The sequence below is a fragment of the Notothenia rossii genome (assembly GCF_949606895.1).
Source record: "Notothenia rossii genome assembly, chromosome: 8".
NCBI lineage: Eukaryota > Metazoa > Chordata > Actinopteri > Perciformes > Nototheniidae > Notothenia > Notothenia rossii.
This window is the reverse complement of record NC_136906.1, coordinates 72,411,298-72,434,181: the sequence shown is the minus strand read 5'-3', so window position 1 is coordinate 72,434,181 and position 22,884 is coordinate 72,411,298. Positions and strand designations below refer to the sequence as shown.

General features: G+C 43.7%; 1 protein-coding gene across 1 annotated transcript in view; it reads left to right on the top strand.

The window, feature by feature from the left end:
- Positions 1-22,884, top strand: part of fut8b (fucosyltransferase 8b (alpha (1,6) fucosyltransferase)) — a 96,031-nt gene that overhangs the window by 45,594 nt on the left and 27,553 nt on the right. The window contains exons 2-4 of the mRNA XM_079641886.1: positions 9,920-10,527; positions 20,955-21,076; positions 22,051-22,213. Of these exons, the coding sequence (XP_079498012.1) occupies positions 10,325-10,527; positions 20,955-21,076; positions 22,051-22,213 (488 nt within the window). The 5' untranslated portion in view covers positions 9,920-10,324. The remainder of the gene's footprint in view (positions 1-9,919; positions 10,528-20,954; positions 21,077-22,050; positions 22,214-22,884) is intronic.

Here is a 22,884-nt window from a genome sequence, read left to right as displayed (position 1 = left end):
ACAGTTATGTCTTTTTTATGGTCCTCTGGAGGAATGCAGAGTCGAACCATTTAGGGCCAAGCCAGAGTGACTAAAGCCTCTGGTTATGAAAAAGCCTCAGAGGGAATTTTTGCAGTGTAGCCCTGTAATTGTCAGTTTTGTTACACTAACAACCAATGGTGTGTCCAAGTCAAGCAAGTCAAGGCCGAATGTAGTGGATGTTATTACTGTCACCGGCAAAGCAGAAACCCCTTAAATTGATGGCAGGATTGTTTTCCTACAACACTAGAATAACTCTTGTCAAATGAAATCACGCTATAGCTGCAAATGTACATCTCAGACATAAGAAAATATTATTCCACACAAGGGTAAACGCATGGGACTGTAACAAAATCTATACATTAACTACAAAGGAATTGCAAACCGGTCCCATCAAGTGGAAGGAGCAACCAAGCAGAACCTGAAGGGCTGAGCAGACACAGAGGGCCAGACGTAGAGCCAGAGTGGAAGAGACAGAGGAGACACACGAAGGAGTGCAGACCCCAAGCAGAAAACACAACCTGACGGGGACGAGGACTTCTGTCAATATGACTTGTTTTGTGTCGCATGCTGGCTCCTGCGGTGGAGGGACAGGGCAGAGACGAGGCTCTTTGAAGAAAGATGGAAGAAAGAGAGGCGTGTTAAGCCTATTTTAGGAAGTGCAAACATATTTTTCTAGACTCGTAAACTCTGCCTTATCCACAACTAAATGTCAAGCCCTTGAATCCCAATTTTGCCGAGTAATTTCCCATCATTAAGTGATGGTTACAGTATTTTAACAGTGTCAAACCATCCTGAACCAGAGCAAAGCAATTAAATAGGAACTTTAGAGCAAACTTGCCCATGTCTGATCGGGGTGGGTCACAGTGGGCTTGGGCTTTTATGTTAAGAATCAGCAAAGATGAGGAAGAGGATGTGGAGTCAAGAGATAGTCAGCATCCAGAATAAAGCAATCGGGAGGCAGAGGGTTGAGAGGAGGACGGCAGTCGGGGGGGCGCGGCACAAAACGGCCATCTCGACTTGTCAATTATTAATTTCGTAGCCGCTTTAACATTTATTCATGCCAGTCGTCAGTCCATCACAGGGCCAATACAGGCAGTCCAATGCATGCAGCTGTGGGCAATTTCGAGTTTTCATTTCATCTCGCATGCACGTCTTTGGAGTGTGGGAGGAAGCTGGAGCACCTGGAGGAAACTCAAAGGGAAGAGCAAACGTGGAGGGTGAAGTCGGCACATAAAAGCCTGGAAGGTGTGATTTGGAGGTGATCCAAACTACCACTGAACAACCAGGCAATGTTTAATATCTGCAGAGCTGTCCAAAAATGAATTCATCCATTTAAAACATTTGAATGTGTCCCGAGCAATAATGTATTTAAATCAGGTTTTATTTCAAGAGGAAGGCATTTGTTTAGACACAACTGCTTCCTGCAGTTTTTAAGGCAGAGCGGAGTATAAATAGATATGTCATTTTGTCACCGCTGACGTGTTTTCACAGTGCAGGGATTTAAGGTCACGGAGCAAAGGAGCTAAGGGTTGAAGATAAGAGGAGCGAGGTAATGTAGCAGAGAGCAATGAATTGGTGGGAGCTGTGTGTTACTGCTGTTTATAGAACTCCTTCTCTGTATTAGTCAGGACTCTGGACCCTCAGGGAACACTTGTCATCTCCCTTTCTGTCATTGTGTCTACAGCCGCCATCTTTCTTCCCATTACCACCTCGCTGGCTCCCACTGTTCCTACCGCACTGCTGTTTTTATTTGTCCCTTCCGTCTTCCTGTATTTTATTTTCTTGGTGTTTTTGCTGCCTGTGCTGTTTAATTGTTGCTCTTCTTGTTCATAGTCTTCCTCCTTTACTGCTACTGTCTGAATGTCCTTTGCCACTTCACCCCTTCCCTTTTTTACTTTTTTATTTAAGTTGTAGCTTTATCTTTAATGCCACGGCCTTAGAGAGTGCACTGACTTGTGGTGAGGGGGAGGGTGGGGGGGACTTTTTGCCCTGAGCCAGGATATAATATGAGTTAACCACTGACGGTAAATTGTGTTGCAGAAGATGCGTGAGGAAGTTCAGGGCTGTGGTGCACTGCTTATAGTGTTGCAATTGTAACTTATTGCTTTAGAGACCACCAAGCCCCCTACACTAGTCAATCTTGGCTTTTATAGGCAGATAGAGATATGAGTTTAGGACCCTTTTTTTGCTGACTTTCTCTGCGACTGTCAACTAATTGCAGACACATTGCTTCTCTGTAAACCCAAAAAATACAATATATTAAATATGATTTCATTTGTTGGTGTGGTAGATAGTCTGTTTACATGCATACAACATGCCACACTTTTTAGAAAATCTTTTTTTCAATAAAACTGTAGCATTACGTTATCACTAATAAAACCAAAGGACACGCATTGCAGCATTATACCGTCAATCACAGCTGAGAAAGAGTCTTTTCAAAGTCTTGTCATGAAGCAAAAAGCCAGGGCCTTGCTGTCGTTATTTGTGACAGACCACCCCACCCCCGCTGTCTGTTCTCAATGCTGTGACATTTCTGATTTCCGCCCTTTACTTTCCTGCCATCTCTGGTTACACTGAAGGCCGTTTTAAGTGTGATTTTTTTTTATAGTTGACCACTTAAAAGTATTTAATTGGTTCTCATAGCTGCTAAGCCACACCTGGAAATATATATGTTTCAGAGGTGTTAACTGAAAGAACCCCCTTTATCTTCATCTTTGCATCGTGTTGCTCTCATTGTGGATTGCAGCCAAATTACAAAGAATTGTAATCACTGTGAGACTGGCCACTTCCAAGTCCTGTTTCAAAGGTCTGATTGTAATCTGAGCGGAATTCATATTCAGTGGATCCTGGCGTATCACATTATGCGTCAACACATATTCAAATGATAAAATCACAGAATTTGGCACAGTGTAACAGAAGCCGTGTTCTCTACCACTCCTATTTATTCCTCCTGCTACCCCTCCCTCTCCGGCCCCTGGTTTACTTCTATTATCCCTTCTTTTTGCTCTCTATTCTCCTGTGTATTTCGTCTCTCATTAGGCCACTTTAAAGTAACTGGATAAAGGTTGGCAACCTCTGTATGGGATCATCAAATGCCCATCCGCTTTCCCTCCCTGCCCCCACCTCTCTAGCTCATCCCTTGGACCCAGTCTATGCTTAGACCCCAGGCCGTAAAAGGTCAGCCGTCATTGGGACTCATTACAAGGAACAGAAACCGGAACAGACAGGAAGTGTGTGTCTGTGTGTCTGTGTATGGATTCAAGCAGAAATACATGCGTAAGGTAAATGAACACATTGGACTTCCCCCTTTCTGTTTCTCGCAAATAATAGTGGTCAGGGTTCTTCGTAGTCCTTCCTGGTTTTCACAGAGCATTGTGTTTCTCAACACTGCTGTACTGTTAGAAGATTACTACTGCAACCATTTCAAATAAACAGTCGTGCACACACTTTTCAATGTCTTCTTTGCTCCAGGCATGATACATGACGCTGCTTGAGCGGCATTGACTTTAGCCTTTTTTCCTACTATCTCAAACACACACACACACACGCACGCACGCACGCACACACGCACACACGCACACACACACCATTACAGAGCCAGTTCATCACCCTCACTGACACTGAATTTACAATGATGTCCTTGACCACGTCTGAGCTCCCAGATCCACCTTCACTGTCAGGAGACAGATTGGGTTGGCAGGTGTGTCCCCCGCCCATGTCCACGTTTTTATTTGAGCATAAAAACTAATAAAACAGAGGAATGACTCCCCACTTGTTTTACTGCTAATCACATGTCTCTCCATCCCAATTAAAAACTTGTTTGCATAAACCGTCAGCACAAACACACCTCCCCCCCAGCGGTGCAATGAGGTGTGTGTGTGTCACTGTGTGTGAATGGCTACCTACCTTTGTGTCACCATGTGAGCGCACGTGCATGTGTAAATGTGTGTGCACGTGTATCCTGCTGTCAGCGAATTCTCCACAGAGATAACCTTGAAGGAGTGGCTGTGTGCTCAGCTCTGATACCGAATGCCAAGCTGCAGTGGGCTCAGCGGTGGCGTGGTGAGAACTTCTCCGCGACCTTTAATCCCAAAGTTGTGATGAGGCGTTCAAAGCCCAACAGTGGAGGTCCTGCTCAGATAGTCAGCGCAAGAGCAGGCCTTTTAGAAATAACTTGGAGTACAAATAGTGAATCATTACAGCAAGTTCCAACAGTAAAACCACCTCAAATGGTCGTTCGGACACTAAAATCTTACCAAGAAGATATCTCCCTTTGGATTTATCACTTTTTCTTGCTTCTTTCTATGTCCGTTTACAACATAATTGTCTAAGGTCGCATTCACACCTAATAGTCCGTTTTCAGATGCGCACCAGACGACAGTTTGTTACATTGTTACATTTTACAGAAGGTTCGGTTTAAGTTCACACGGGCAAAACTCAAACGGACTATAAACTTTAAACACAAGTCATGTGCAAGGAAATGCTGTTCAACCATTGGTCAGACATTAAGGGGGTAAAAACGCAAATCCCGACCATTTCTACCGGAGCCTCCGCCATGGAGCATCGGCACTTTTGGCAGGTTATTCTCATGTTGCTGTTAATCTGGAGATCAACAGACATAGCGGCCCGCTGATGATATAATCAGACAACGTCCGTTAAAAAAATGATAACACATAATGAGAGACGTTCTGCAGTAAGGAGGGGCGTTTCACCGACGACAGGTGGCTCTGACTTTTATGTATAGTTGACGGAGCATTTTTACTGTTACGACACTGTTCAACACTTCATTCTGCTTCACTCTTTAACTAAACAAAATCTATGTTTTGGTGCGGACTGCGTTCACACCAGCGATGAACCGCTCCAGAGTTCACTAGCAAGCGCTCCGAGACCACCTCTTTTAGGCGGCCCAGAGTCCGGTTGTTTAGTTCACTTCAGAGGTCTCGGACTGCGTTCACACCGACCCAAACGAACCGCACCAAGCGTCTAAACCTATGGTCTAAAACGCACCAGGGTTCGACTCAACCGGACTATACAAGGCTGGTTTTTCGCCCTCAATGATGAATGAAGGATCCTGCACTGAACACAAACAGTAACTTTAACTTAATTGATTGCCAAAAAACAGTCACATTTAAAGATATCTTTTAACTCATTATATGTCATTTGTCTTAATTGTTAGAGCTATCTTCCTTAGCAAGTTGTTAAAAGCCTCATACTCCCACGAACAATTCTGAGTGCATGGCTTCCGTGTTAGCTTTGGGCCTCTCCTTGTGCATTAAAACCCAGTGCATTTACTCTGGGCGTCTTTACTCTATCTGTGTTTGTCCTTTTCCCCACGCCATTTGGTCTAAGTTAATGGACTCCTCCACATTCGGCTTAGAAATGCTGTGAAGTAAACAGCAGCTCATGAAATATTCACCACTCTCCTGTAGTTGTGTGCGAGTCTATATATATGTGTGTGCAGTCAGGCATACCTGACCTGGCTGGGTGACTCCAGCACACACACTCATGGGCACACAGCATATGAAATGCCCCAAAAAAGCTAAAGGGTGTCTCCGCAGCTCGGCTCCAAGCCAGCCGAGAAGAGAAAAGGAGCGCCGGGAGAGAGAGAGAGCACTCTGCTGCTGAATGAGTCACACAGTTGCTGATATTCATATTGATGAAGAAAAAAAAAATCGCACTCAAAAGTGAATAGGAGTGTTTTTGTTGCAAATCGCAGAAAACAAGAGAGCAAACATTTCAGGTTATAACCCTCAAAGGAAACATTTGTTTGTTTGTTCCTGTTGTTGCAGCATTTTTGGAATAAATAGATTATGATCCATTTTGATGTGCCATAGCCTGATTCAGTTATCTGCAGTCTGTGGTTGTGGTACTTCTATTTGAAATGTGTCAGCCCCTGCTTTCCTGACACTAATGTTATCCCTTACTTTGTAACTGGGTAAAAGGTCGCCGGATTGACCCTCCGGACCAGCTGAGAAAATAGCAGGAGAAGCTGCTCAGTGGCCACTTAAAGGAAACTGTGTCCGCACCAAGCGGCTATCCGAGTGAAGCTTTATGGCTATAAAGAAGGTTGTTGGTAGTACAGCCTGCTCAGCAAACCATCCCTGGATAAATAATGGTTAGGAATTTGCTGCCAGAATCTAGGTTGATGGTGTCCTCGGTTGTCCAAAACACCTGCAAGCTGCGTCCTCGGTTGTGCTCATTAGCTAATGTTAGCAGTCAGGCATTTCAACTCAAACTGGTCATATGCTGGGATAGAAAATGTATTTCAACACATGTTTCTATAGCTAAGGCCAAAAAAAAATAGCTGCTGTCCAATCGTTAAGATATGGATGTATAACTCGCTTTTGAAGCTACTTTGCATTTATGCCTGATCTTCTCCTACCTGTCTGTTTTCCCGACAAACACATCCTATTTTGTCCAGTGCACTACATGCCTTTACATGTCATACATTTTGCTGCATATTCCCCTTAGGGTTGCCCTAAGCAACACACGCAAACACACTCACCTGCACCAATATGGATGAGTAGCGAACATGAGCACACAAGCTTGAGAAGTGTTGGTGTAATAGAAGCCGTCCTCAACCAAGCTACATGTATTATTCAACGGTGGACCTCATGCCGGTGCTCATTGCCCCGGGGAGAGCGGAGTCTTGATGGATGACCTCTGCTGCGGCCTGAGTCACGTTGAAGATTAACCGGCAGGACTGGAAACAGGTCATTTCTGCCGACCCCTCGGGCTCCTGCATGTTTGCTGCAGCACGGGGCCGAGTGGTGACAGGGTGGCGTGGCAGTCGTCCCCCCCCCCCCCCCCCCCCCCCCCGCTGAGCCACATGCACCACCCCAGCCTTTACCCTGAGCAGCCCCCTCTGTTGCCGTGGCAGCAAGGTGAAGGGCATTGTGGGGAAAGAATAATTTGGGGATTGAGAGTGTAAGTGGAGCAGGCCATTTATGATCAAAGTAGGACAATTTATAAAGTTGGACTTGAGCTCATTCGAAAGAAAGTGGTAACATTGAATATTGTCCAGAGTAGCTTAGAACTCAAAATCATGTACTCGGAAGAGGAGGTTGGAGGGACTTGGAGGAAGAAAGGACATTTCTCTAAAATCCCTCTGTCAGCATATCTGTCACACAGTCCAACTTCCCCAGTAGGGAACTTTTACTTATTTATTTAACTGACATTATTCTAATTTTCATTATTGATGCCCCCTGTTCGTGGCGACTCGAGGGCAAATGTGAGAGGTTTGATAAAATGCAAAAATCTGCAGCGCAAGATCTTCATCAGTAGAATAAAGTGCAGAATAGTATAACTTTCTCTTTAACAAGGCATTCTATCAAAAGAGAGATCACCAATGTGCTTCTTTCATCGTTTGCCATTTAGTCACAGCCAAGACTGAGCTGAAGGGCTCGTTGAAAAGCAACTGTAAAACCTTCTCTCGTTTTCTCCAGCTATTCACTGGATTTGATAATTGTCATAATATGCAGTTGGTTAATTTCTGTTTGAATGTAATGCTTAATTAACCTATACTCTTGCAAGTCCTGTGAGGTAAAGCACATATATTTAATTATGATTATTGGTGCCTCAAGTATTTAATAGCAAGCAGTTGATCTCAGGATCTGTTAGCTAACCTCTACACACTGAGCTAATCTCACATTACTCAGAGCTCACATCCTGCTCGACAATCTACATTTATCATTAGGGAGAATGTGTCTTGGTTGTGTGTGACGGAAGCAGACTCAACTCATTTTCAACTATCAAAAAACTATATCTATGACCTTTAAGTGTGACGCATGTGTTTTTGAAAATGCTCTCTTAACCTTTGTCTTTTAACCTAGTAAAATGATGCTCATTTCTGGGGATATTAAAGGGGCGCTCAAGCACTGTAACCTTACACTTACATAATGTTAGGGGTTTTGCATAGAACACATTAAAACAGAATAGTTCAAAGTTAAAGCATCAGAGGGTGAGATATCCTGAGTGTGAATGCAACTCTATAGAAAGTCCCATTAGACCACTATTGCTTGTTTAATTCCTTCTTATTCCATGCCTTTGTTTGGTTCTCAAAAATGCACTCAAATAATGTATCCACAGGCTCCATTGACACTATCAAAAATAACACTGACTGAATTTGTTATATTTGTTATAGTCATGTGTGTACAGAACATTTAAGCTTTTACTTCTCTGTTATCTGCTTTGATATCATGTCCTTAGTATCCCATGAATACCATTAACTGCAAGAAGATAACTTTCAGTTCCCCAACGCTCCGTTAGTAGGCCAGAAAGACATTACTAGCTAAGCTTGACTTTCCAGTATAAGCCGAACAACTAGCTTGAAGTGTTATCTCAACAAATGTCACATATCTCATTTGGCAGCAGTTGCCTGCCACATCCAACAGTTTTATATTTATCAGTTTTAGTCTACTGAGCACAAACCTCATTATGGCTCCTCAAACACAGTGACATGGGTTTTTGCAGGCTGCCTTTTAGTAAAGTCCCAGTCGCGCATTAGCTGGTGGAGTGCTACCCTCTCGCAGCTCTTATTTTCCATAATAAAACACAGCTCAGCACATCTTTTACTGCATACATAGAGGGGCCACCCTTGTGTCAGCCTAGGTTAGTCACAACAGGAGCACCAGCCAGGAAGGAACGTCTGCCTACGTTTCAATAATCCACATCAATCAAAAAAGAAATGAAGAATAGATTGCACCTCATTGTTTCACTGATCTCAGCTGCTCAATTCTGGGCAGTTTCCGAACAGTCTCTTAACCTACCGGTACTTCTGTGCTGCCAGGCGAACCCCAGCAGGAACGCTTTCCTCTGTCTCGAGCGTCACTAGCGAAGGCACCAGAGATACTGCGACATGTCAATCATCTGCACCCCGCCGCCAATCACATGAAGTCTTAAGATGCTTGGCGTTATTCCAGCGTTTCGGTGGTACACACTCAGAGATGATAGCACACATACACACAGACTTAGATTTTGTGCACAAAGACACACCTGCCAGTCTTCATCCCATCACACGACTAGTCTCAGTTGCGTGGCGGGGCTTTGTTGGGGAGTTGACAGCGAAGGTTGCTTCATAAACCTGCCACGCGTCCATCTCATCTCCCCCGCTGCTTTGGGATGAAGGGAAGTGATGATCCAGGGAATTTTCCGTTCCCTCTGCTCCATTAAGCTCACTGTATCACCTTGACAATGTTGCAGTCTGTCACGGAGGCTACGGGCATGGCAGCGGGCTTTTGGGAAGGAGGAAAATGCTCGGGGAGAACTTTGTGGGATCTATCCGTCTCCAAACAAATCCATTAACCGCTGGGCTTAGTCGTGATTTAACTCGCAGTGAGGGACAAAGTATTGGATGTGGGTTGTGGTAGGCTGTGGTTGACGATGCAGTATATAGGGTGTTAAGAAAAGAAAGAGATGTAATCTTGCATGTGTGATAGCTTGTCTCGGCGTGCATGTAAGTGAGACTTTTGAAAGACTACATGAATTTGTTTGTAATGTGCAGGGCGTGGAACATCCCTGTCCTGCCTCCTCAGCAATGCAGCACAGCTCAGGGACTGCACATCACTGTGGAGATGCAAATTGCAGTGTCATGCTGATCAATCCTGTAGGCTGCTGAGAGAGGGTTATGCCGGGTCTGCAGCATCTTGGCTCCAACTGTCTCTCTGTCTGCCCTGTGCGCTGCTCTGTGTCTGAATGGCGTTATATGAGGCATGTCTAATACTTTGCTCTCCAGGAGGATATCTGTCAAGCTGGATTGCTGCCCTGGCTTTTTCGATGACTTTCATTTGCTTCTGTTAGAATAACAAGCACATAAAGTATTTGCAAAACAAAACTCTTTGCTGTGGAGCGAAAGACAACTCAACTAACTAACCCTCATGTCTTTATGTATTCTTTACAGGACACAACCCCAATAGGAGAAACCTGTGGGACTGGAGAGAAACAGCAAAGCGGCGTGGGACTAGCTGGTCAACACGGAGCTGGGTGGAGGGGAGGAGACATCACCGTCAAAACAGAGACTTCGGAGCATGCTAGCCATGCTTTAGCACATGCCAGAAAAGCTGGTTGATTACTGGACAAACACCTGCTGCCTTTTCTAACACACTCCTGAGGCACAAAACAACTATCTCCCTCACATCTGTCATTTACTGTACACCACCCCTGCGACCATGCAGATGCCAAGTTTGGCGCTGTGGCACTTGTGGTGACGGGGCGCAGAGTGTGTTTGCACATCCGGCAGGCAGGCCAGTGGGTCGTGGGTGTACAGGCACACCAAGACGCACTTTTGGTTGGGCGAGGTTGCACCATGCGGCCCTGGGCGGGTTCATGGCGTTGGATTACCCTGGTGCTGTTGGCCTGGGGCACGCTCCTATTCTACATTGGTGGTCACTTGGTGAGGGACAGCGAGCACCCGGAGCGCTCCAGCAGGGAACTCTCCAAGATCCTGGCCAAGCTGGAGCGGCTCAAGCAGCAGAATGAAGACCTGCGACGCATGGCCGAATCGCTCAGGTAACAACCATCTCCATGTTTTTAGAACTAAGCTGATTGACTGTAACGGCACTAAACTTTTTTTCTTAAGTGTGCTTACATGCAAACTAGTATCCTCCCTATTTGGTTGTACCAATCATGTGATGTTTAAGATACCTGAATACACCCATAGCTGGCTGAGAGAAACCTGAATATGCTGTCTGACTCAGTGTGTTTGAAACCAGTAGTTTGACATTAATCAATTTTCACTCCTGTTAGCAGTTTCCAAAAAAACATGGACTAAAGTTAATAGTCATGTTTTATCTTTAGTGAAGTTGTTGAATATTGCGTTTCACCCACATCCTCTAAAGCAGGGGTGTCAAACTCAATTTCATCGCGGGCCACATTAACATTATGGTTGCATTCAAAGGGCCGGTTGTAACTTTAAGACTATATAAAAATACATATACATATTTAATATATATAAAATAACGTATTATATGACATTATTGCTTCTGCATTGGATTATTTTCGGATAGGGTAATAATAACTTCATAATTAGCTACGTCTGAAAGAAGAAGTCTAGGGCAAATAATTGCAAGTCTTTTCAGTGAGAATGTCACAAAATCATTTAAAAAGAAAAGACATATTCTGGAAAAAAAGGAAGTGACATTTAAAAAAAAAAGAAGTAACATTTTGAAAAAAGGCAAATTCTGAGAAAAGGCAAATAATAATAAAAAAGGCATATTTTGAAGGAAAAAAGTAACATTTGAGATGCATTGTGGGACATGTAGTTTATGGGCAACGTGCTTCTGTAAATCGGCATGTAACCGTATAATAAACATATTTTATTCTTTGCAAGCTCTTGTGGGGCCTCAGCAAATGAAGTCACGGGCCGGATTTGGCCCCCGGGCCTTGAGTTTGACACCCTTGCTCTAAAGCAGTGGTTCTCAAACTTTTTCTGTCAGGCCCCCCCTTTGGAGAAAAAAAAAAGTCGGGCCCCCCCAAAACGAATAATCAGGCTCAGTGGCGGCGCCAGAGATTTATTTTGGGGGTGCTGTGGGGTAGCTTGACGTTTCATAGAGGGTGCTCAAACATTTAGGGTTTCCCATTAATGTACCGGTCGCTACAGTGGAATTTTCTACTGCAACAATCCCCACGCAAATACACAACGTACCCGCGACTGTTACAATGAAGGCTCGATATTCAGCTCACGGCATATAGGTGTAAGCAGGGATAAAGTGCTATTTTTATAGGTGGTGTGTGGACGTCACATAGGGGGGTCCGGGGGCAAGCTTCCCCGGGAAGATTTATTTTTAAATATTGAAGTTAAAAGCATCAATCTGGTGCACTTTGAGAGCGAAAGGAAGAGATCTATGGATACATCTCTCAACACCCATATGAAACAGAAATGTAAACAGATTTACTTTTTCTTGATGGATATTTTACAAATCACCCTTTTAAACTTTATTCTTGTTTTACTGTCATATAGTATTTCATACCTGTTTTTCATTTATTCTCTTATTTTTTTATAACTATAATGATCATATAAACGTGTGCCTCGGAAATAATTATTTACATTAATGGTGACCAAAACATTTGAGACCCACTGAGATAACACTGAGAGAGTCCTTTAGCTCTCAGTCTGACAGGAGAGGACTCTCCTCCACTTTGTTGTTGAAAAAACTCCTTATATCCGTTAGCGTAGCTCGCTAGCACCAGAAGCTAACAACAACGATCTCCAGTACCGGTGCGCTCTCTCTCTCTCACGCGCACACAAAATGGCTCGTTCCACACACACACACAGAGCCGAGCTTTAATGAAACAGAGACCCAGACGTAATAGTACTGTACTGCATCATATTATTTTCGAATCAATAATTTTTCAAATTATGATTTTTTTTTTTTTTTTTTTTTAAATCTTTTTTTTTTTTTTTTTTATAACCATTTTTCCTCCTCGTCTCTCGCGCCCCCCCTGGCATGCCTCTGCGCCCACCAGGGGGGGCGCGCCCCCCACTTTGAGAACCACTGCTCTAAAGCCACCCAACTGAACTCCTATTTTCAGGATAATTACATGCCCGAAAATAATTTTTTGGATTACTTTTTATGATCCGGCGAATGAGTTAATAGATTTACTTGACTGACATAAAATTGTACTGGGCAAGTAGTGTAGGTAGTATAACAATATAATATTAAACACTGATAATGCAGAGGATAAATTGTTGAAAAGAAAAAGCTCGGAGTCAAGGCTGGCCTAGTTGTTAGTGAGTGAAAATATATATTACACAAGCATATAAGGATATTAATTGCCATGAGTTTACTATAAACATCATATTCTATATTAAGACTCAGATAAGACAAAAAACCAAGTATACTGAACATCGATATGAGTGGCAGAGTAGAATAGTGTTGATCTGTATTTACAGTTCCAGCTTTGGCTAGTCAGTGCAACATCACTTTTTGAGAGCTTTGGTAAAAAAAAAATGTTAGGTTCTGCAGAAAAGCACAGTTGAGCAAACAAATGTTGTGCAGCCCTTTTTGCTTGCCTGGTCAATGTACTTTTGTTTGTGAAGTAACAAAACAACAACTATGGTGCAATGCATCATCCTCCTCCTAAGTTTCTGCAAAGTCCAGCAATTAAGTTCATCCTCGAGCTCACTAGTAATCCAATCAGACTCATTTCACAAATCCCACCAAGTGGAAATGGGATGATGTTTCTGTTTTTGCTAACGTCTAATCAGCATATCATTAAATCAACATCTTGTGGCGCATACAGACCAAATGTCGCTGCAAAGTTTCATCAAAAGCTGATCAGTGGTGGCGGAGATGCTGTGTTTGACAGACAGATGGATGGACTGTCACACACCTCACCAGATTTCTCATTGTGTTATTTTGGCAGACAATAGCACATTGTACGAGCCCATTAACCACACAGCATCCGTCACACATTCGGGCTATGTGTTAGAAAGAGACAGATGGTTCTGCTCTTATCTCTTCTGACAATGTTCCTCTTAGCACATAAATACTGTCTGTACATCTGTGTTTGCTACTGAGCACATGCATGTGCAGGGAATGCAGCAGTGCTATATTAACATGGAACTCTAGCTTCAGATGTTGCCTCTTCTGTGATATTCTGATTCACTTTGATGCTGGGCCCTCATCTGTGCACACAAACAGAAAAACACACGCGCTCTCGTTGCTTCAAACAGCTGGTCCCTGATTAAATCCCTTGCTTTTGTAATTATTTAAAATTGGCTCAAAAACAAAGGTAGAATTCATGGCACAAAAACAAGTGCAGCTTTCAGTCGACCAGTGTCCAGATGGGTCCCCGACACACTGCGCGCTTGTTGCTTGTTATTGAGTTGGGTTGTTGATCTGGGACCGAGGCCTCCACAGTTGTTTACTGGGGCAGCGCTACACTGCCTTCTCAAGTCCCTCTGAGCTTCAGCCTCAGCTAAGTATCTGGCACAGCAAGCTAAAAGAAGGCAACTGGCTGGCTGAGGTTAAGCTTCATGAGATATCGACTGCTTGGCTTATGCTCCGTTTAATTTTGTCTCTTTCTTCAGCATGTGTGTGTCCAGTGGATAGATACAGGCCTAGAGGAGAACTGCAGTGTCTCTTATCCTTATATTAGAGCCCTAATAGACGCAAAGAGGCTGTTAGCGAGCTGCCCATCAGAGCTGCCCATCATCCCTGTCACAGCCCCTCCCTTCTCATCTCATTGCCCCGTCCTGTTTCTCGTCTTCTTCACCTTCCTCCTTCTCCTCATTCCACTACCAAACTGCTGACAGAGGCATGGCGCCAAGCCAGACTCCAGCTCGCAGGTTGTCACAGACTGACTGACTATGTAACGACTCACTAGCTCGCTGATAGACTAACGGAACACATGCCTAACCCAATTCACTGACTCGTACATTCAGCAGATTTGTACTGCGAACATGAATCTCTGAATGTTGCACAAGTACGCAAGTTCCCTGCAAGCACTAGCTGACATCAGACAATAAAGAAGGTTTCACCCAAAGCACCTAACCTTCACATTACCGCATTCGTTCTTTATGAGAGGCCTCGGAGAGATTCAAACCCATCAAACTGACATTATATCACCTTTGTGTTGAGTTGTAGCACAGGAGAAGCCCACTGCATTGAGATTGATTTATAGCTATGAGTAGGATTAAACTTGGTTAGTGTCATCGCAGCGCAGAAGTACTAGATGGATGTGTAATACATTATTGGGCATTCATCATACACCTGAAGGCATCTTGTTTACATTGTCTCATTTGCTTTACGATAGAGAGGGATAGTTTGCTGAAGCAGTTAGCATGGGATATTGATTTTGTTTTTATCGTAAACTGCATATTTGTGAAGCATCCAAAAGAGGATACTTATTCAACCTGCTAAATGGATTCTTCGCACACCACTGTCATGGTTCACCTGCTTTTTGCTGAACCATCTATATTTTTTAGAATGGGATTGTCATGTGAAATGAATCAATCTCTCAATCACAGCTCAGATTATAATTAGCATCACCTGGCTGGGCTTCAGATCCAATCCAGTGATTCGGTAATTCGGGTTATTCCTGAGCGACAGGCAGCTTGCCAACCTACCAATCACCCGGCAGCATTAATGAGAGGTGAGCACGGGGTCGAGTTGCTCAGTCTGTCTGGCTCCGCCCTCTCCGCAGCTGTCAGTCACCTCGGGCAGGAAGCCACGGCTCCTGCAGAGACAATGACACGCGCCGGCCTGATGGTGGGACATCGGAGGGAACCAGGGGTGAGAGTGACAGCTGGGCTGAGCGATGAGGACCTGATCGATCTTCCAGGCATGCCAACAGAGGGATGAAGGGAGGGCGGGGGCGATGCAGAGGAGGGAAGCATGATGGATGGCATGAGGACCGCACTAAGTAAAGAGCAGCAGGGAGGAAATGAGGACTAAGGGGATGAGAGCCCGCACTGAACTGAAATCTTGTGGTAAGGTTTGCATATGTCTGCTTAATTTGGGTCATTATTTTTCAAATAAAATGCAAATTCAAACTGTATAAACAGACACGCGTTAGTTTAGGGAGGTAAGGCCACTGTCCGTCCATATACAACGAGACTGTAAGAGAACTTATTAAAGGTCCCCTATTATACTGTTTTTCATCAATATATTATAGGTCTCAGATATATACAAAACATGTCTCTGAAGTGTTTGGCTCCAAATACCAAGCACATCATCGCAGCATCCCATAATCCCCTCTGTTTCAGCCCTGTTTCCAAAGTGCTGATTCTTAGTATGTTACAGATGAACATAAGGAGCCCCTCCCCACGCCCCTCTGAGAGATATTTGGTTAAAAAGAACACAATGGTGCTCTAGGAGGAGATTCAGGTGATAAGGTGGGGGTGGGAGGGGGCGGGTGTTACCTTGGTTGGGGATTGGCTAATGGTTACACAAGCCAAAAAAACGTTATGACATCATAAAGTGGCCAAAATCTGATCAGCTCATTTTTTATATAAATGGACCCGGACGAAAAGAGAGCGAATCTTTTTTCCTAAAATGTTCAGAATCTCTTTACACAGAGGGAACACGTGTTTATGTAGAAAATACATGAAGAAGTGGATTTTGCTTAATAGGTGACCTTTAATTCTGCACTGGTTTTGAACCAAGTGGCCACACCAAACAGACGCTGCTGCCGCTTCCAGGCCTGAACTCCCATCGACCCGTCCGGCGCTCGGGCCCGGTGAGGGAAGGGCTCCTTCCACACACACTGGCCCCATTGTGGGAGCTGTCTGTGGTCAGGACATCTCTGTCGAGTAGGGCTCGGAGCGGAGCCGGCTCGCTCCGGGTGTACTGAGGCGATGAAGCATGCAAAGCAAGAATGCACCGTTCAGAATCAGTTTACTTGGGAGCAGTACTGTTTGAGTCAGTTGAAAATAACATGGGAACAGCAGAGGAAGGAGATGTCGAGGCAAGATGAACTGATTCGACACAATGCAGAAATATTCACACAAAGCCTCCCATGTACTATAGTGAATACACAATGAGGCTTTTATGCAGTCATACAATATATATGTCGAATGCACTATTGCGATCATTATCTCTACAAGCAGGTCTTTCAAACCGATTCTGAGCAGTAGTAGTGTGTTTCTCACGGTAATGACAAGACTTTCCCGCCTATTTATAGTGTTTACTTGCCTTTTCCCACTGGAACATTCCTGTGGTTTATTAGCTTGACTTATTGAAGTCAAGCGGTTTGTTTTAACACAAAGTGCGTTTGCAGGAAAGGCTAGAACAAGGTAGTCCAGTCTTTGAAGCATCACAGTGTGGTGATTCCCACATAAGGGTATACAAATGCAGAGTTCTGGGAATATCAAATGTTCTTTATAATGTTAGGGCAAATTGCCTGCTTTCATCTACACCTTCCAGAACACTTTACATCTCCATTCCTATGTATGGCTTCCCAGGTCAGCGCATAGGTTTCCTTTTGAAGTCAAGCAGATTATATTAAATCTAGCCACAGAAATATGTATGCGCAGCAGTGCCACCCGGGCCTCCACCGTTCAAACTGCTCCGCTCCGCCCTGCTCGCCCCGTGAACTCCACGGTTACCGGGTGGGGGGGGGGGGGGGGGGGGGGGCAGGAGCCAATGGAGCGACAGCTGGGGCGCATTTCAGAGGAAACTGGGCTGCATGCTGAACCTCACCTGCTTTCCGCCTCGGTGCTTAGTGCCAGTGGGTCTCATCACCCCCTGCTTTCATTGCTTGTCTTTCGCTCCAATGTATTCCCCCCCCCCACCTTGCACCCCCTCGCCTCCCCCTAGTTCTCATCTGTTACCTCTCCTGTAACATTTGATTAAGACACTGTTGAATCCGGCTGCCTCTTCTAGTCTCCGCTTCAGGTCCTTAGAGATACCGTCAGGAATCATTTGCGTATTTGTGCACGGTATTTGCCTCCTTTCCTGTCTGTGTGTGGGTTTTGATACCACTGGGTGTTTGGATATATCTTCATATCTTAGTTGGGTGTGCTTGTGGTTTCCCTGCACCAGCCCTGTTGTCTCAGCAGTTTATGTCACTTTGGAGCATGCTGGATAACCTCTGTGTCACGTCTCTACTCATTAGCTTCTGCTGCTGTGACCCATTTCTTCTGCCTTGTTCAAGGAGATACGTTGCTTTATGTTACAGTTGTATCATAGTGTAAAGCCTCTGAGACATGATGTCACTTAGGAAATGGTCCTACTTCCTGTACAAGGGTGTTATCAGCAGGTTAGGGTGTGGCCGTTGGGAGATGCTGTTGAATAGTGTTTGAACAGAGTTAGCTATTAGAAAAAACAGTAGGGTCAGGGTTATTGGAAGGAAATGCACCTGGGTCTTACAGTATTTCAAGAGATCTGTTTCAGGCAGCTGGCATGGGCTTTCACAGATTGTACAGAGAAAAGAAAGCTTAACGTTAAGTTATAAATACCCATGATGCGAAGGTATTGAAAGGTTGATCCTCGCATAACGTAGGAGTTAACATATCCTCTCTTTTTTGCTCCGTTATTTCCATGGCTTTGAAGCACAATGCTCAGTTAGTGCTCAGTGAAGTGGGAGGCCAGGGACCGAGGCTCGAACAGTGAGGGGGGGGGGGGGGGGGTATAGCAGCGAGAAAGGCTGTGCAACTTTAAAAGTCTCATCTTTATGCCTGCCAGCGATTGATGTTCCTCACTCAGGGAGCAAATTGACTTTGCATGGCTTGATGACTCATTAACATGGTCGCTGCAGCACTTCGCCAATGCCCCTGTGCATTCGAACATATTCAATTTTTAATAGTTTTATGTAGGGGAAGTGATTTGGTATAATGTCAGCGGCAACTCCTTTTTTCTCCTTGACTGATTTGATCTTTTTGTTCCGAGCATGTCGAGGTGCTCATTTGTGTTTTCATTACATGCAGTAGTTATTCATAGTTCATCGGTGCGGAGCTGCAAAGATATTTATTTATATCTTTGTGTTTATTGGTGAGCCATAATTTACACTGAGAACATACAGCTTTAACACAGACCAGTAAACATATATGCACTTAAAGATGACATATTGCATTAATTCTAAAGGCGTTAAATGAACTGAAAGGGTACCCAAACATCATTTAAACGATAATGAGCCACTTGGGCGGTTCATTTGCTGAATCCGTTAATTATGATGCTCTTTAGCATATCTCAGCTCCAGCCTTACAACGCTACAGAGGCCATAAAGCTGAGTTGTGCCAAGGGAATAATTGTTTTGTTTTGCGACATATGTACATCATATTTTTAAGTTTATTTAGTACAGGCATCATTTACCCACATTATAAATTAAATAACATAAAAACAGGCTAACTAAAATATTCTTAGTCCCACTTACACATATAGGAAACACAAGGCCATCATAGCCGGTGCAACGCTAATCAGAAAACTGTTTGAAAAGTAATGAAAGGGGGTTTCCTGTTTGGCTGCCAATCATTTTCCCAAGTAAAACAACACATTATGTTTCATCTTTTTACTGCCCCTGAATAGCTTTGATTAGTTGTGTTTTTTATTTGCTAAAATGTTTTTTGGATCTCCTTCTCTTTTGACTAATGTTATTACCCAACTAAATTTAAATAGCCATTACAGAGCAACAATGTTGCCGCAATACATTACAACAGTCGTTTTTAGAGCCATCAACCAAAGTCAAGAGAAAACTAGTAATCTCCATCTCTTTGTATAGTTGTTCAATCAAAGTCACAAAGAAACGGCGTTTAACAGCCACTTGTCTCCCTAATGTGACATTTGCTAAATAGACTAGTCATTGCATAATGATCAGGATATAATGATTGGATGTATTGTTCATGAAGTGCAGAGGCTGGATCTAACACAGAGGGGAAATGATTCAGTACTTTGTACATAATGTTTTTGAGCTTAAAATAAATAAAGTGGGACAGGGCTCCAGGAGGCTCAGCGTGGTGTCTAAGAAAATCAAGAAGATTTTTCACTATTGCACATTAAAGACGTCAGCTCTCCCAGCTCAACTAAAACTGCGCTTTTTATACACAGAAACATCTAAATGGGAATATTCAGTACACTAAGTAGTTTAGGTCGGGATTATGAACGTGTTCAGTGCTTCTTGGAATTTTGCACCTGACAATTAAAACTAGGTGTTGAATAACATTTAAAAAGGGGGTGTTTCTCAATCTCGAGTAAAGCTGCTCCCGAGCCACTATTTCAAGCATACTACGCCATCGAGTGCCGCCTAAGTACTGTTCCAATGTCCAGCATACTTGGAATTCTACCGAGCCCGGCGTACTTCGTTTGGAGAATTTCGAGGCTGCACATGTGTAGACTCTGCGGTCTTAACATCCCCACAATGCTTTGAGCACGGACCAATTTCCCCACATCTGTGGCGGAAAATGTAAGGCGGGGCCCCTCATATGACGCACACCTGCACACTTGCTCGCCTGTTCCATTCTTCGTTTTCCGAGGCTATAAGTATTCTTGCCTCGCTTCTGAAGCAAGATGCTCGGAAGACATGTGCTACCAAGCAAGCGTACTCGACATTGAGAAACACCCCCGGTTATGTTTTAACACTGGGGAACGAAAAACATAATTGGTCAGCGGTCTTGGCTCCCTCCCCGGGAAAACAAAATCCTACATTTCTACACCTCTACACTAATTTAGATTTGTTAGATAAGGGGCCTTTATAAACCAAGAAGCATCCAAGGTAGTACATCCGCAGCAGGACTAAGGCAAAAATATTGATTGCCAACTTACAGTTAAAAGAGCTGGGATTTGGTTCCTTCGTGAGTTAACGTTAGCCGGGCTGTTTGGAAGATTGGTTAATGTTGACTCAAAAATGTACAATACTTCTACTTGTAGCTAACTTAGAGTTTGACTGTAGTCCATGAGACAAACAGGTTTATTCAACTTGCACAAGCCTATGTTTTCCTGCTTTTTATATCACATTGCTTTTTGCTTTTAACACTTTTCTGTAAACTGTGCAACACTATGCTTTTAGTACAATTTGTATGAATTATTTAGTTTCCATTGGAATTTGTATTTACCGGGATGTAGTTTTACATTTTCAGCAGATTATTTCTGAAATGTAAAGCTTTTTTCCAGTTTTTTCCTTCTCTAAAATGACAACAATGAAAAAAAATGACGAACAATAATTAAAAAATACAAAATAATAATAATAGAAATAAATGAATAAAAAAGGGTTTTCTTTCTCTAAAATTCTTTATTTGGAAAAAATATCAAACTATTGGTCTAACGATAAGTAAAAAATACAAAATAATAATAATAGAAATAAATGAATAAAAAAGGGTTTTCTTTCTCTAAAATTCTTTATTTGGAAAAAATATCAAACTATTGGTCTAACGATAAGTAAAAAATACAAAATAATAATAGTAGAAATATATAGAAATAAATGAATAAAAAAATGTGTTTCCATCTATCAGTGTACACATGCTCACCCGTCCCCTCCCCCCTTGTGTCCCCCTCCTCCAGGATACCAGAGGGTCAGGCAGACACGGGGTCCCTGGCTGCTGTAGGGAGGCTGCGCTCCCTGGAGGACCAGCTGACCAGAGCCAAACAGAAGATCAACAGCTTTCAGAAACTCACTGGAGATGGTAAGCATGGCAGGGCTATGTGTAAAGGTTGCAGGGAAGGATTTGGCACAGAGCTTGGAAATATGAAAGGATAGATTTTGAAGGTCCGGGGGTTGATGGTGTAAACCAGTCCACGGCTCTTGTGAGCTTCCGCCTGCAGCTGGAGTCTCAGTCTAGTCCGGCTTTAAACCTGCTGCAGCAGAGCACCGATGATGGCAGAGATATGGGTGGTGTGTATTTACCTCTCTAAGCAGCGGTCAGGGGGGTGGGAAGACTGTCTGGTGAGCGGGGAGATGTGTGAATGAAGTAGAAGCTGTGTGAATGCCCCAATGACGGCTCAGAGGAGAGAAAAGAGACGGACAGAGAGAAAAGAAAGGACATGAATGCGTGGAGGGCAGCACAGGGTCATCCTTTCCATCTCGCCGCAGGGGGAGAAAAAGCTAAAAATACCCTCCAGCTTTTTTCCACTCGGAGAGGAGAGAAGAAAGAGTGTAAGATAGGGACGTTTCCCTCTCCACCACCTCCTTCTCCTGCTCGAGGCTGTCCTTCCTTTTCCCTCCATTTTTTGTTGTTTCTTGCCGCAGAAACCAGAGCAGTCAGCTGTGTCGTCCTTGTGGGTATCTCCACATTGTTTGTCGGGTGGGGTGTAGAGTTCCTTCCTGTTGTTAGAGGTGTGTGAGAAAAAGACATGAGAGCCACGAGGCAGGGGAAACAGTGAACCGTATTGAGGTCAAAGCAACACCCAGGGACAACGAATAAAAGACCAAATGTTCATGGTTCTAATCAAAAACGTTGCTTTGTTACGTTAACTTTAATGCTCAAAGAAGTCATGGCATCATCTCTACATTGTTCCTCCAGCTGTATTACCATTGAGCTGCTTTTGAAGTTAACGTCATCGATTCATTGTTTTAGATCATACCTGTGCCAGCGGAGTATCTTTGTTACGTTTTGATGTGAGCACTTCTCACGCATCTCTTCTCTCCCACCCCCAACAGGCCCTGGGCCCACTCAGGAGGAGCTGCGGAGGACGGTGGAGAACGGCGTTAAAGAGTTCTGGTACTTTGTTCGCAGCGAGGTGAAGAAATTGGCCAACGCCGAGCTCAGCGAGAGGCAGAAGTATACCGACACTCTCCTGCAGGACCTGGGACACCAGGAGAGGTGAGCGTGGGGATTATTGAAAGTGGAAATGTCCAAATGTTCCACAGGGATTTTTGACGAAACCTATTACCGGTACATCCATGGAATTCTTTTTATTGCATGTTCTTCTTATGCCTGCCAAGGTTACCTCCCACATTCCAAAGTCAGGGACAGTTGCCTTTTGCAACTCCAAATTGCCTATACAAATGAGCTTGTTTGTTTTCTCTGTGGGTTGTTTCTTCAACTTGAAACACTCCCAGCAGGGACTCAAATTCCTTAAGGATGTATTATATTACTATTTATAAACCCTTATGCTTGTAAATTGCCCTAATGACTGGTGTTGATAGTGATGTTCTCAAATATCACCTATTTCCAGGTCTTTGACTCCTCTAGCCTGACTGATATTACAGAGCTTCTTACCTGCCCACTTGCTATGCTGTACTCAGGCCTGCTTATTTAACCTCAATACCGACTGTTGACCACCTAAAATGGAGTATCAAACTGGCAAGTAACTCAAATTGGCGTTGAATGCTACAAATGTAACATTTATAAGCAGTGTTTGTAGTCCTGAGAACGGTATAAGAATGGAAATTAAAGTGTTTCATCTGCAGAAGTAATGAAACATTTAGAACATTTAAATATCCATGGCTTTTTATATGTTAGTTTTTCTCATCTCTGTGTGATAATGAAAT